Source organism: Leptopilina boulardi, unplaced genomic scaffold (genome assembly GCF_019393585.1).
Source record: "Leptopilina boulardi isolate dan_hultmark-lab unplaced genomic scaffold, ZJU_Lbou_2.1 LbouV2_216, whole genome shotgun sequence".
In the NCBI taxonomy this organism is placed as follows: Eukaryota; Metazoa; Arthropoda; class Insecta; order Hymenoptera; family Figitidae; genus Leptopilina; species Leptopilina boulardi.
Window position 1 is genome coordinate 3,316,287 of NW_026137770.1, and position 14,872 is coordinate 3,331,158.

Below are 14,872 nucleotides of genomic sequence, written 5' to 3' on the forward strand. Positions count from 1 at the left end.
TATTAAAAAACTGCGTGGTTTTATTCATTCACTTTGACAATGATTTAATTAAGTAAAATAACAACTACATACTGATTCAATTATCAAATAGTATAAAAACTAGATTTTCATTTAATGCACCTGCTGAAGAAAGAAATTTGGCTTCGGCCATTAATCCAGATACACAGGAAAATTTAGCGACTAATAATATTCTCGGATCTTTAAGGGGATCTGGACAATTAATAGTATAAAAGGCAGTTTGCTAACTGATGATATTCCTGAAACTTCGAGGGAATTTGGACAATTTACTATAAAAAAAGATTTATCAAGTGATGATATTCCCAGAACTTCGAAAAGATCTCAACAATTTACTTTAAAAGAAGATTTATCAAGTGATGATATTCTTATAAATTCGAAAGCTTCTGGACAATTTAGTAATAAGTATTGGTATTATATCATCATATTTGGAGAAGATGAATTGTGTATTCATATTCTCCAAACATGATGATATAATACCAATACTTATTACTAAATTGTCCAGAAGCTTTCGAATTTACAAGAATATCATCACTTGATAAATCTTCTTTTAAAGTAAATTGTTGAGATCATTTCGAAGTTCTGGGAATATCATCACTTGATAAATCTTTTTTTATAGTAAATTGTCCAAATTCACTCGAAGTTTCAGGAATATTATCAGTTAGCAAACTGCCTTTTATACTATTAATTGTCCAGATCCCCTTAAAGATCCGAGAATATTATTAGTCGCTAAATTTCCCTGTGTATCAGAATTAATGGGCGAAGCCAAATTTTTTTCTTCAGTAGGTGAATTAAAATTTTTAATTTTAAAATTTGACAATAACATACGTTGTTGTCTTTGTATCTACATCTAAATTAAGATATAGTGTAATTTTTCGAAGAAAAACAGACGCATAGTGAGAATTTCTTGTGAATTGGTTCTATTCAAGATATGTGAAAACAAATTTTTATAGGCTTTAATTAAAAATTCCTCATTCCGAGAAGTTTAGAATTTTGTTTTTTTGAATGTCTCCTTTTCCTTATAGGCGTAGAAAAATAGAGCCGGTGTTGAGAAAAGTTCTAACATTATTTCAATCAACCTCTCACAAAATTAAAATATAATCAGCAAACAAAAAAATTAAGTATGAGGCTATTATGAGTGGCAAAACAATAATTCTTTTTAATGAAATTGTTATAGAACTCCTGTTTTATAATTTTCATAATTTCTGAATAAGATGAATTATCTGAAAATGAAAAAAATGAGTTATAAGAGTCGTTATTATTTAATTAGTAAGAGGAATACTTTATAGTTAGTAGGAACAACATAATTGTAATTATATTAATTATTCTAATAACTATTAGTTATTTAAATAATTAATTTAAGAAAGAATTTTATATAAAAATTTTTGAAATAATTAAATTTTAGAAGAATTCAAGTAAGAATTTTTTAAATATTTGAATTTCAAGATATTTTTAATTAATATTTTCATAAATTTGAAGTTGAATTGCTGAATATTTTTTATAAGCTTCAGACATTAATTGAATCGAGAGATTTAATACTAGAGAACTAATTTTTTAATTATTTAATTTCTATTCTTCGATATTTGTATATAAATTTTTTTAGATAATATAAAAAATGTGATAAAGTTTATGATAAACAATACCCTAACTATTATAATTTCTCTCAGTGTATGGATTAAATTTTAATTTCTCCAAAAAGACACATTCGGAAGAGAAGATATAAATAAAATTAAATAAAAATTTTTGTATTTTATTGAAAAAATTTGTTCATTTAAATATTATTGACACAAAATAAATTTTTACACAAATTGAAGGAATTTTACTTACAACGAATGGCCACTTGTCGCGGAAAATAACTGCTTGAAATTGATTTCAATGGAGAAATGAAGCTATGAAAGTTTAATGGATACTTAAATATTTTTTTTTAACTTTATCAAGAAAATAAAAAAGATAAAAAAATACATATACATATGGGGCGAAATTCCTGAAGTGTATCAATAGGAAAAATGTGAACATTGTATTTTTTGAAGAATCAAAACTATTGTATAAGAGGGTCCTTTTTTAAAAAAAAGTTAAAAATATTTTTGATTTCCTAAAAAAGGTGTGAATTGAATTTTGTAAAAATAATTTTTGCACCATTCGAAAGAGCAAGAAAAAACTTTTCCAAAACATATAGGTCAAAATTTTTTTCATCTTTTTATATAATAATTATGATTTTTCAAAAAAATTAACTGTTCAGATTTGACTGAAATTTGAATCCTCTTTCTCCTCTACAGTTTTTGATAAAAATTAATAAAAATTTATCGGTGAAGTACTTATCCATAGTATTAAATGCTATATGCAAATTGCAGCCCAATCTAAGAAATTTTTTTTTTAATTGGTACACTTCAGAAGTTTTGCCTCAAATATATTTACAGTTGTGACCTAATGGCGTAATCGAGCAATATTTAATTTCTTTTTTACATTGTAAGTTGTAAAATGATATGTTTTTATAGTTTTGTCGATAAACCGATATTATTTCAAGGATTTAGTTTTCGATACTTGTCTTTTATGAATGTTTTAAAATTTTTAACATTTATTAAATAACTAAAAATTCTATAAAAATAAAAAAATTTTCAATCAAAATTTTTTGTAAATAATTTGTTGTGCCTATATCTTTTGAAAATTATATTACAGCAAGGAACATCCTTAACAAAAATAGAGAATTTATTTTAATATTGCGTTTGAAAGCTTATTAAATTTCAACTTAAATAATTAAATATTCATCTTAAAGAGTTTGCTTAAATATCTCAGTAAAAAATAAAAGATACCAGAACACGTTTTAAATGAAGATAAATAGCACCTCCATTTTTCTTGTTGGGTTCGATTCTGTGACACTTCTGAATGATTTTTCTGCAAAATTTAAAATAATCCCCTCAGCCGTTTTAGAAATAACCCTATGAGCACGGACTTTTCGGAATTCTCGGAACATAATCCTTTTTCGGTGAATTAGCCCATAAGGATCAATATATATGACCAGTAATCGCGATATACTTTTTTTGTCTATTTGGATCATCAAGAGCACTTCGGTGTTGTAGGTCGTTTCGCGTTTAAGACTTAATATCCTTTAAATTACAGTGGATGTCCGTGCTCATTGGGATATTTGAAAAATTAAATTTAAAATTTAAATTAATTTTTAATCAACAGCAATTGAATATATATATATATATATATCGAACAATCGATAATATGAATTTTTATGTACAATTTATTTACAAATTACATTTTTATGATCGTATATTTTATTTCAACATAAACTCATATCACGAAGAGTAAGTTTAGGAAATTGAACACTTTCTTCAATCCATTTTGCAACTGTTAGAAGTTTACGTTCCTCAAGATTTGCAGCCATTAATTGTAAACTTAAGGGTAATCCCTTCTTCGAAATAGAAACAGGAATATTAATAGCTGGTAAACCGGCCATATTTGCTGGTTGAGTAAAATAATCTTGCATCGAGCATTGTGTTTGATTATCAGCTTTTATAAAATCTCTATACATCGGAGCATCCGATAAAGTGGTAGGTGTTAATAAAAGATCAATTTCCATATTCCATAAAGCATTAAAATCCTCAGCAATTAATCTTCGAACTTTCATTGCTTTGACAAAGTAATTTTCATAATTTTCCGAGAGTAAAAAATAATTGCCAGCTAAAATTCGACTTTTGACGACATCATTAAATCCTGTACTTCTTGTCTTAGCAAATAATTCCTCTGTGGAAAATGTCTCATTCGCTCGATATCCAAATTCAATACCATCATAACGTGCCATATTACTTGCGACTTCACATTTATTCAAAACCGAATAACAAACAATAGAAAATTCAGTATGAGGAAGAGAGACTGAAATAATTTTGGCGCCAGCTTCCTCTAAAATTCGTGCAACATTTTGCCAACACTCATTTACCTCATTGCTGAGATTTTTTAATTGATATTCTTTTGGAATTCCAATTCGAAGTCCACTTACATCAATGTTTTCTGGCAATGAAATTGGCTGATATTCTCTCTTTAGAGTTGTAGAGTCCGCAGAATCTGGTCCAGCTATTGCATTAAGAACAATTAATGCGTCGTCCACGTGTCTTGTGAGAATACCGGGAACATCCATAGAATTAACTAAGGGTATCAATCCGTGACGAGATACTAATCCATATGTGGGCTTCAGTCCAATTAATCCACAGTACGCAGCTGGATTTCGAGTTGAGCCACCGGAGTCAGATCCTAAGGCAGCGTAACATGTTCCCGAAGCTACTGCCACTGCTGAACCACCACTGCTACCTCCTAATAAAATTCAATTATTTATTTCTTCATAATAATCAACATTTCGTAAGAAAGTTTTCAAAAAATTACACTCCCACCTAACAATTTATTTTTCATCAAGTGAGAATTTAGGACTAATTAACTATAATAATCTTGGTATTCATTCATTCATTCATTCATTCCGTCCGGACCCCTGCTGGGTTTTCGGTGACAGAGAAAAGAACAAGTTATGGAGAGAGAAAGATATATCTTTATTTGGGCGATTCACGATTCGCCGCCAACTCATCCCCGTGTACCTGCTCAGCGGCAAATTTTCGTCCCCGTATGTTCCCCCACTACCGGCCGTACTGTACCCCTCCGTTCAGTTCATTTTGGGTAACAATTGAATTTTATTTGATTTTAAATTGAAAATTTTTGAAAATAATTGAATTTTCTTTGATTTTGAATTGAAATTTTGGATAATAATTAAATTTTAATTGAAATTTTGGGTAATAATTTAATTTTAGTTTATTTTGAATTGGAATTTTTGAAAAAAATTCAATTTTATTGCGATATTTTTTGAAAATTATAAACAATTGTTAAATTTTATAAAAATTTTATTTGAAAAATAATTTTGAAATAATTGAATTTGTGATGAATTTCATTAAAATTATTAAAAATAATTAATTTAATGAAGAATTATTTTAGTTCAAAATTTGTTAAATAATTGAATTGAAGAAGATCTGAAGAATATCTACATTTTATACTAAAAAAATGTATTTTATTAAAATTTTCAATTTAAAATCAAATAAAATTCAATTGTTACCCAAAATGAACTGAACGGAGGGGTACAGTACGGCCGGTAGTGGGGGAACATACGGGGACGAAAATTTGCCGCTGAGCAGGTACACGGGGATGAGTTGGCGGCGAAAAGTGGTCTGCCCCTTTATTTTGCAAATGAGGCTTCGCTTGACCTGCAAGTAAGAAGGATTAATTAATAACTCTGAGGACCCAGGTAATTATTTCTTTCTCCCTTTATCACGTGAAAAAGCTATAAAGAAAGTGTAAAACTGAATAGGTAACGCATACCTTTCTTTCTTACACCAAGAAATATTGGCGATTCAAACAGCTACACTAGCGCCACAGTTGAACTAATTTAGGCGTGACTCGCTCTAAAGCAGTCTCTATTTTGACAGTTTATTTCAAATTATTTAATTATTCTGATATTTTTATTGCGTTTGTAAAATTATTTTTAAGCGTTAAATAAAAAAAAATAATTTAAAACACATGGAGTGCTACAGAGCGAGTCACGCCTAAATTAGTTCAACTGTGGCGCTAGTGTAGCTGTTTGAATCGCCAATAACATAAGTACTTCTTTGTTTAACATTGCGTTTCTCTATCTAGATGATTGAAAATGACATAAGAACATCATCGTCTAAAATCTTAATCTTCTTCCATTTTTGTTTTAAAAATAAAAAAAAATTCATTTATATGTATATATGTATGTAGGGGAGAGTGACAAACAGTGGGACACTTTTTTTTAAAGAGATATTAATATGTCAATTTTATATATTTTTGGACACTTTTTGGTACTACCATAAAATTTCAAGTTTTTGGAACTTGATACATTTTTCTTGTTTTTAAGGTTTGTGTTAAACAGTGGGACACCTATTATTAATTATTAAATAATGAATAATTGTTTAATAATAATATTCTGCTTCATACTTTGTAAATATATATGTTTTGCATTAAATAACGTTAACAAATGTTTCAAAACACTCATAATTTCCCACACAGCACAACATCTTACACCAGGCCTACAGCAGGCTTACATGTAAGGTTTGTAAGGTAACATCGTAAGCCCATAGTAGACTTACAGTAAACCAAAAATGTCCGCCTTACAGTAAGCTTACATGGTAGGGTCGAGGTAAGCTTACATGGTAGGGTCGAGGTAAGCTTACACGGTAAGGTCGAGGTAAGCTTACACGGTAAGGTCGAGGTAAGCTTACATGGTTGGGTCGAGGTAAGCTTACATGGTAGGGTCGAGGTAAGCTTACATGGTAGGGTCGAGGTAAGCTTACACGGTAAGGTCGAGGTAAGCTTATGAGTAAAGGCTGTGGTAAGGTTATTATTAAGTTGTAAGGTTGAGGTAAGGTTGTGGTAAGCTTACAAGGTAAGGCAAGTTATATTCAAATAATAATATTAATAATAAATAAATATTCAATAAAAAAATTTTTCTTTTGCCTTATTCTATTTTGGGAACCTATCATTTCGCAGAAAGTTTTGAAAACAAATTTGGGAGGAGTAGGATTCGAACCCGGGACCGAAGTATATACCTAACAACCTAACCAACTGAGCTAAACGGGGAACTGACAATGAGAAAAGTAATCTTACTTTTAAAGTGGAACCAAGAAGATAATCAACTCCTTAAAAGCAAGATTACTTTTCTCATTGTCAGTTCCCCGTTTAGCTCAGTTGGTTAGGTTGTTAGGTATATACTTCGGTCCCGGGTTCGAATCCTACTCCTCCCAAATTTATTTTCAAAACTTTCTGCGAAATGATAGGTTCCCAAAATAGAATAAGGCAAAAGAAAAATTTTTTTATTGAATATTTATTTATTATTAATATTATTATTTGAATATAACTTGCCTTACCTTGTAAGCTTACCACAACCTTACCTCAACCTTACAACTTAATAATAACCTTACCACAGCCTTTACTCATAAGCTTACCTCGACCTTACCGTGTAAGCTTACCTCGACCCTACCATGTAAGCTTACCTCGACCCTACCATGTAAGCTTACCTCGACCCTACCATGTAAGCTTACCTCGACCTTACCGTGTAAGCTTACCTCGACCTTACCGTGTAAGCTTACCTCGACCCTACCATGTAAGCTTACCTCGACCCTACCATGTAAGCTTACTGTAAGGCGGACATTTTAGGTTTACTGTAAGTCTACTATGGGCTTACGATGTTACCTTACAAACCTTACATGTAAGCCTGCTGTAGGCCTGGTGTAAGATGTTGTGCTGTGTGGGTTAATAATAGTTTAAATTTTTATAATTTTTTATTGCATTTCATTATGTACTCCGAGTTAATCTTCATTAACAAAGGTTCTATTGGCCAAGGGTTGGTACATCTTTATTTTTCTATATAATAAATGTGAAAAAAGAAATTATTACCTGGGTCCTCAGAGTTAATCCTCATTAACAAAGGTTCTATTGTCCAATGGTTGGTTCTTTTGTGGTATTTGTTCCGGGGTTTTAATACAGGTATAAATACGTATATATGTTATTTATAATGAACTACTGATTACTCATATAAGAGTTTCCTTTTTGCACTTATTGGCTGATCAGTAGTTACTGATTTATAGTTATACTCATAGTTTTCTCATTCTTTTGGATATTTGGTAGTTTTATTGGATAAAAGGCAAAATTAATTATATTGGATTAAAGTAAAAATTGGTTATATTGAATTAAAGGAAAAATTAGATATATTTAGTAAAAGGTAAAATTAGTTGTATTAAATTAAAGAAAAAATTGGTTATATTTAATAAAAGGCAAAATTGGTTATATTAGAGAAAGTGAGCAAAACGGTTAAAGATATTTAGATTTTCATGAATCAAAAATAAAATTAAACGAAGTATAATATGGCCAACATAAAAGAGTATGTTATTTTAAGTGATAAAGATTTAAAAATTATTGAAAATAGAAATAAATTGTTAAATTACATGCATATGTACAAATTTGAAGATTTATTAAGAAAAGATTCCAATTCTTTTTTTAATATGCAAAGTGCTTTGTATGTACAAATGCTTGATTTTATTGTCCCAATTAGAGACGGTGATAAACATATTTAAATACTTTTTAGCGGTAATAACAATTATGGTCACTGAATTTATGTCTATTACTATAGAGTAAGGCTTTATATTTTTGATAGCCTTAATAAGGGGTGTTTAAATGTGCAGCAAATAAAATATTTAATTAGATTGTTCCCTTTTAAACTAACAGTAGTTTTTGAAGCTGTTGATCAACAACCTTTTGGTAGTGTTGAGTGTGGAGTACATGCAATAGCATTTGCAACATCTATATTATTTAACGTAATGCCAAACCGTGTAAATTATGAAACTGATAATAACAAAATGAGAAACCATTTTAAGTCAATGTTTGAAAATAATTGCTTAAATCATTTTCCGACAGTAAGAACGTCTCACAATAGGAATTCGATAATAGAGAATGATTAGAACCGTCTTTTCATAAATTGAACTCAGGAACATAAAAATTATATTTTAAACTATTGTTCTGTTTTTAATACTTTTCCCAGTAATAATATTAACAGAGTTCTATTAACACAAGAGTTAAAAATTAAACATTCTTTAAATGACACTAGTGAAAAGAAAATAATTCGTACAACTTATAATACTGTGAACAAAATTTTACCACATGAATATTTAACAATGAAAAATTTTCTGAGTAAAGAAAATGATAAAAAGATAAATCGAGCAATTAAAGAGAAGGGAAGAAAAAGGAAGGCAAGGCGCGAAGTTACATATTAGCAGTAAATAATAAGACAGGAGTATGAGAGATTGAGAAAACGTAATCGTAATAAAACAGAAATAAAAAAGAAAGAGCGCAAAAAAAATTTGACATGCAAAAAAAAATTATCTATAAAAACTGAAGATGGAAAGAAAATACGCAAGGATAAAAATTTGGCATGTAGGAAAAGAAATATATCAATGGAAACTCAAGATGAAAAGAAAGTGCGTCAAGAAAATAATTTGTCATGTAAGAAGAAAAAATTTTCTACGGCAACGGAAGATGAAAAGAATGTGTGAAGAAAAGAATTTGACATGTAAAAACGATAATCGGAATAAAAAAAGTGCAGGAGTTGCAATAATGTCTTTTGAAGATTTAGATGAAAGTAAAGTACCACAGAATTATTTAGGTTTAATAAATGTAGAATGTAAGTTTTGTAACGCGTTACATTTTTTGTGTGAAAGACCGTAACATAGATACATCACGGAGGAATGTCCCCGTGAAAAGGACATTATGATATCGCCTGAATGTCACAAAAATATTTCCGGTTGATATCAGCTTGACATTCAAGCAATATTCCGTGCTACTTGGGTGGTAGATCCAATATAAAGAAATTTTTTTTTACATTTCTAATATTAAATTTTTTTGAAAAAAATGAATAAAAAATATGGTTAATGCACACTAGCAACGTAGTCGGCCGCTTGCGGACGACAAAGTTGCTAGTTTAGTTATAATTTTGTAATGTATATATAAAAATTTTGAGGTTCTTATATTGATTGTCCTGAAATTTTGTAAGCTTATTGCAGTCATCAATATCTAAATTCAAACGCAAGGATTTCCAAAAATATCCACATAATTTTTTTAATTTCACTTTTTTAAAAATTCGAAAATACGTTTTTTAACCAAAAAATTTTTTACACTGTAAATTTAATTTTTTTTTGTCCAAAAAACTTATTTCTCGCATTGAAATGAATTGATTAACCTATATAAAGTCTATATTTTACTTAAAATCTAGAAATTAAATAATTTTATAATTTTTGAAAAAAATTGTTTTTCATATTTTTTGAAATAACTTTTCTCTTCATGAAAATTTTTAATAAATTAAAACAACAACAAACACTGTATATAAAGCTTACGGGTGATTCTCCGCGTAGGCGCACAACTTGCTTTTTTTCATGTTGTGAAAGAAAAATAACAAATAATGTTCACATAATATTTCGATTCCAATGTAAAAAGGTAATTTCTGTGATTACAAACAAAAACCAATAGTTACTTTTGTATTTAACATTACAATTTTTCGTGAAAAGTGGTTTTTAAGGCTGAAAACGTCAAAATTTTACCTGTCCCCACAGGATGTTTAAACAAAAAAGTTAATATTTTTAGCAATGTGTACTAATAAATACAATTACTGTTGAAATTTTAGTATTGTTTATAGTGGAATTGAAAAAAAACGTTTGATCAAAAACATAATATTTTTCTTTTTTTTTTGCTATTTATACTTGACTGTGTGTTATTCTGCGTTTTATTATTAAACATTGAATTATTTAAATAAAAGTCAAATGTTAACATAGTTCTACTTCAGTAACAGCAAAAGTTATATTCCTTAAGTTGATCCATGAAAGAAGTAATCGATTTTCTAATTGATTTATCCTTTTTTTACACATTTCAAGATTCAAATTTGTACAGGGCATCACAAAATCGTCTCCACCGGCATCCACCGACCCTTCAATATTAGTTAAAAAATAGAATATAATTAAATAATAAAGGTTAAATAAAGTGTAGTTATATTATTTTAGTCTATATATATATGTGTGAAACATATGAAACCGATTAAAAATAAATAATAATTTTCTCAGAAAAAAAAAAATTTATTAACGCCGGTTCCACCGACCTCTGCGTCTCCATCCGCCAGAGAATTTCCACCGTCACTAGTGCAAATTTAATACAATAATGAAACAAACGAAATTCAAAATTATTATATTATATAATAAAAAAATGCTTGGTCTGTCCTTCTGTCATAACTTGAAGTTGGCCTTTTCTGATTTCACGTGTTTTTTTGAATAGTAATCTTATGACGTGTCAAATTTTGACCATTCTTTTTCTCATTTTTGCCAAAGTTGTATAATTGTGTTTCCCAATTTCGGAATAAGTTTCTTTAAAATTCCAAATTCGAAAATTCGTTTACCAACGAAATTTTTTTTAAAGTTGTATATTGATTCAAAAATTGTATACAAATACAAAAAATTTATGATGAGAAAAAAGATGCGCCAGGAAATTTCGTACAAGATAGTAATTTGAAAAAAATTTATTTTTAAAAATAAATTTTTAAGGTACCAGGGGCCAACGAATACCTATTAAATATTAATTATAAAAACACAGGCCTCGAATCAACTTAAAGACACAAAAAGTCGTTTTAGTCGATTTATATACCAAAAAAAAGTGGATTTGTTTTTTATTTTAACAAAAATATTTTCCACACTGAGAAAAAAGGTTTGAGCTGACAACCAAATATTTCATTCAATATATGTGCAACTAAAATTTTTTGGTTGACACAACTAAACTTTAGTTGACAACACTCAAAGTTTGTTTCAGACGACTAAATAAGAAAATGTAAAAGAATTTGGTAGTCTCAACCAAACTTTGGTTGATGTCAACTAAAGTTTAGTTGTGTCAACCAAAAAATTTTAGTTGCACATATATTAAATGAAATATTTGGTTGTCAGCTCAAACCTTTTTTCTCAGTGCAGATTTTTAAATAACAATTTTTTTTTAATAATAATCCTTTTCGAATGGTTAAAGTTGAAATTTTTAGAAGTAATTAAATTTCAAAAGATATTGTTAATTTTCAAACAATTATTAAATTTTACAGAAATAAAATTAATTTATCAAACAATTTTTGCAAAACATTTTTTAAATTTAATTGAATTTTCAAAGATTTAAAATTGAGATTTTTGAAATTAATTGAAACTTTAAGTGTTTTGTAATTAAAATTTTAGATGATTTCACTAAAAATTTATTAGAAAATGAGGACAAAATATAATAATTTGAAAATCATTTTTAATTGAAAAATGGTTTCAGATAGTTGAATTTTCAAAGAATATTATTAAAATAGTTAAAAATAATTGAATTTCCTTAGAGTTATAATTGAAATTATTAAATTTCAAAAAAAAAATTTTCCATGGAAAATTTTAGAAATAATTAAATTTTAGATGCTTTTAAATTCAAATTATTGAAAATTCAATTAATTTTGAATTCAAATTTTTGAGAATAATAAAATTTTATTTGATTTTAATTTAAAAATTTTTGGGAAATAATTGAATTTTAATTAAAATTTTGGATAATAATTTAATTTAAGTTCATTTTTGATTGAAAATTTGGATAATTAATTTTGAATAGAAATTTTAGAAAATAATTGAATTTTATTTCATTTTAAATTGAAAACTTGGTAAATAATTAAATTGTAAATTGAAATTTTTTGATAATTATTGGATTTTTAATTGATTTTGAATTAAAATTTCGGGTAATAAATGAATTTTAGTTTATTTTGAATTGAAATTTTTAAAAAATAATTCAATTTTATTGTGATATTTTTTTTTAAATTATAAACAATTGTTAAATTTCATAAAAATTTTAATTGAAAAATAATTTTGATATAATTGAATTTGTGATGTACTTAATTAAAATTATTAAAAATAATTAAATTAGTGAAGAATCATTTTAGTTCAAAATTTGTTAAATAATTGAATTGAAGAAGATCTGAAGAAGATCTACATTTTTTATACTAAAAAAATGTATTTTATTTACATTTTTTCAAATGTAAAAAAAATGTCGCATTTTATTAAAATAAGTTGATAAAAGTCGTATTTTTGAAAAAAGTCGGAAAAAGTCGTATAATTCGAGGCCTGTAAACATATAATTTTCATTATTATTATTTAATATATAATAATATTCTAATAAATTAAATTATTATTGATAATATTAATCTTTAATTTCTTTATAACAAACAATGAAATACTCAATTTGGCGCGCTTGCGCGCATTTAATTTTGTTAGTATTTATTATAAACTATCATAGCTCCGGTAAGTTTACTATAACTTACCAAATAAATTTCTATAAATTACAGTATAAATTTACATAAATTACCGAAATAAAATTTTTAATTGTCGTTCGCGCTATATATTTTTGTAAATTACCGCGAAAATTTTCATAAATTACCGAAATTAAAATTCTTAATTGCGATTTATGCTTTACATATTTTTATGAATTATAGCCAAAATTTCTATAAATTACCGCATAAATTTCCATAAATTACCGAAATCAAAATTTTTAATTGTCGTTCGCGTTATATATATTTTTGTGAATTACACCAAAAATTTCCATAAACATTTTAAATCAAGTTTCAACTATTTTAAATAGAATTCAAAAAGCAAAGAATTTTTTTTTAATTTGTTTAAAAAAAAATTAAAAAATTATAAAAAAACTTTCCGGCCCACCATGGATATTTATATTTCTTGACATTTTATTTTCAAAAATATGTATTGATATTTATCATTTCGATAAAAAAATATTTTTAAAGTTTCAGGCACCAAATCGTGCGCTATGCGGAGAATCACCCTTACATTTTATCAATATTTATAAAATTGATCGCTATTTTTATTTTTAACAAAAAGTTGAAATTTTGAATTTTTTTTAAAAACTAATAATATAAGTGTTTATCATGATGAGGAAGCTAAATGATCATACAGTTTTAAAAATAAAATTTTAATTTTTAAATTGCAAAAAATATAGTAAATTATTTTTCTCGAATTTAATTTTAACATTTATTGCATCAATAAAAATATTAAATGTTATGAAAATAAAATTAAGAAATGCCAATTTATTTAAAAAATAGGGTTTAAGCATAAAATAATATAAAAATTCGATTTCCTTGTAAATTTCTTGAACGTATTCTTTCCCTTTTGCTTTTTTTTTTGAAATTTATTTAATTTAATTGATTTTTATTTTTATTGAATAAACCAAATCTGTCGTTCAATTAACTAAATACTTGATTAATTAGATATCAAAAAATTTATTTGAAAAATTAATTGAAAAAAGGAAAAAAATCATAATTTTAGGTATTATTATTATTATTTTGGTATAATAGTATCTATATTAGTAAGAAATACAAATTAAATTATTTACCAAACTTAAAATCACTTAATAATAATTGTAAAAAATTTTTTTGAAAAATCTAATCTCACCTGCAATGTGCCAATCGTCTTCATTGGAGGAAGAATTTTTTTTTTCTTTCGATATTTCTCTCTTTTCACAAAAATAATGTTCCATTAATTCACATCCCCAAATATTTTTTGTAGGTCCAAAAAATGAATCAACAGTTCCACATCCCATGGCAAATTGATCTAAATTTGTTTTTCCTATTAAAATTGCCCCCGATTTTTTTAACCGGCTACACACAGTGGCATCATAACCCGGTATAAAATTCGCCAACATTAAAGAACCACATGTTGTTAAATGATCTTGAGTACAAAAATTATCTTTTATTGCAATTGGTATTCCATAAAGATCATTTGAAATATCTTTATTTTTCAATTTTTCATTTTGTTGATTATTTCCAAATTCTTTATTCTCATCCAATTTTGAGGTTAGGCTAATGTAGGCATTCAATGATTTAACAGAATCTATTAATTTTAGCGAAGAATTTAAAATATCTGATGGATTTATTTCACCTGTATTTATTTTTTTACTCACTTCTTTAATAGGAGAAAATAATATTTTATTCATTTTTAAAACAAAAATTAAAAATAATATTTATATATAGGAAAATGATATTAAACAAAATGCGATAATCAATTATTAAATGTTATAAACTACTTTTAAATGTTATTTTATAAAAACTATAAAACACATAATTATTTATTTCAATGAAAGAAAATGATATTAAACACGTTGTTTACCTTTTTTTTTTTTTGGTTAAAAAAAAATCGTCTGCTAAGAGAGCTTGCAATTTCCACCATACGGTCGATAATAACGCTGTGATCGCTTTAAACAG

The 14,872-nt window shown here is 26.7% G+C and overlaps 1 protein-coding gene and 1 long non-coding RNA gene across 2 annotated transcripts; both read right to left on the minus strand.

Moving 5' to 3' along the window:
* On the minus strand, nucleotides 1-1,814 carry LOC127279348 (uncharacterized). Its single transcript, XR_007842627.1, has 2 exons — nucleotides 1,659-1,814; nucleotides 1-1,238 (listed from the first exon to the last, which is right to left on the minus strand). It is a non-coding gene; the product is annotated as an uncharacterized LOC127279348 (long non-coding RNA).
* Nucleotides 1,815-3,244: 1,430 nt separating this feature from the next.
* On the minus strand, nucleotides 3,245-14,789 carry LOC127279345 (glutamyl-tRNA(Gln) amidotransferase subunit A, mitochondrial). The gene is made up of 2 exons (XM_051301651.1): nucleotides 14,064-14,789; nucleotides 3,245-4,329 (listed from the first exon to the last, which is right to left on the minus strand). Exons 1-2 carry the CDS (start codon nucleotides 14,602-14,604, stop codon nucleotides 3,302-3,304), a joined length of 1,569 nt encoding a protein of 522 aa, XP_051157608.1. The 5' UTR covers nucleotides 14,605-14,789; the 3' UTR covers nucleotides 3,245-3,301.
* Between the last annotated feature and the right edge of the window lie 83 nt (nucleotides 14,790-14,872).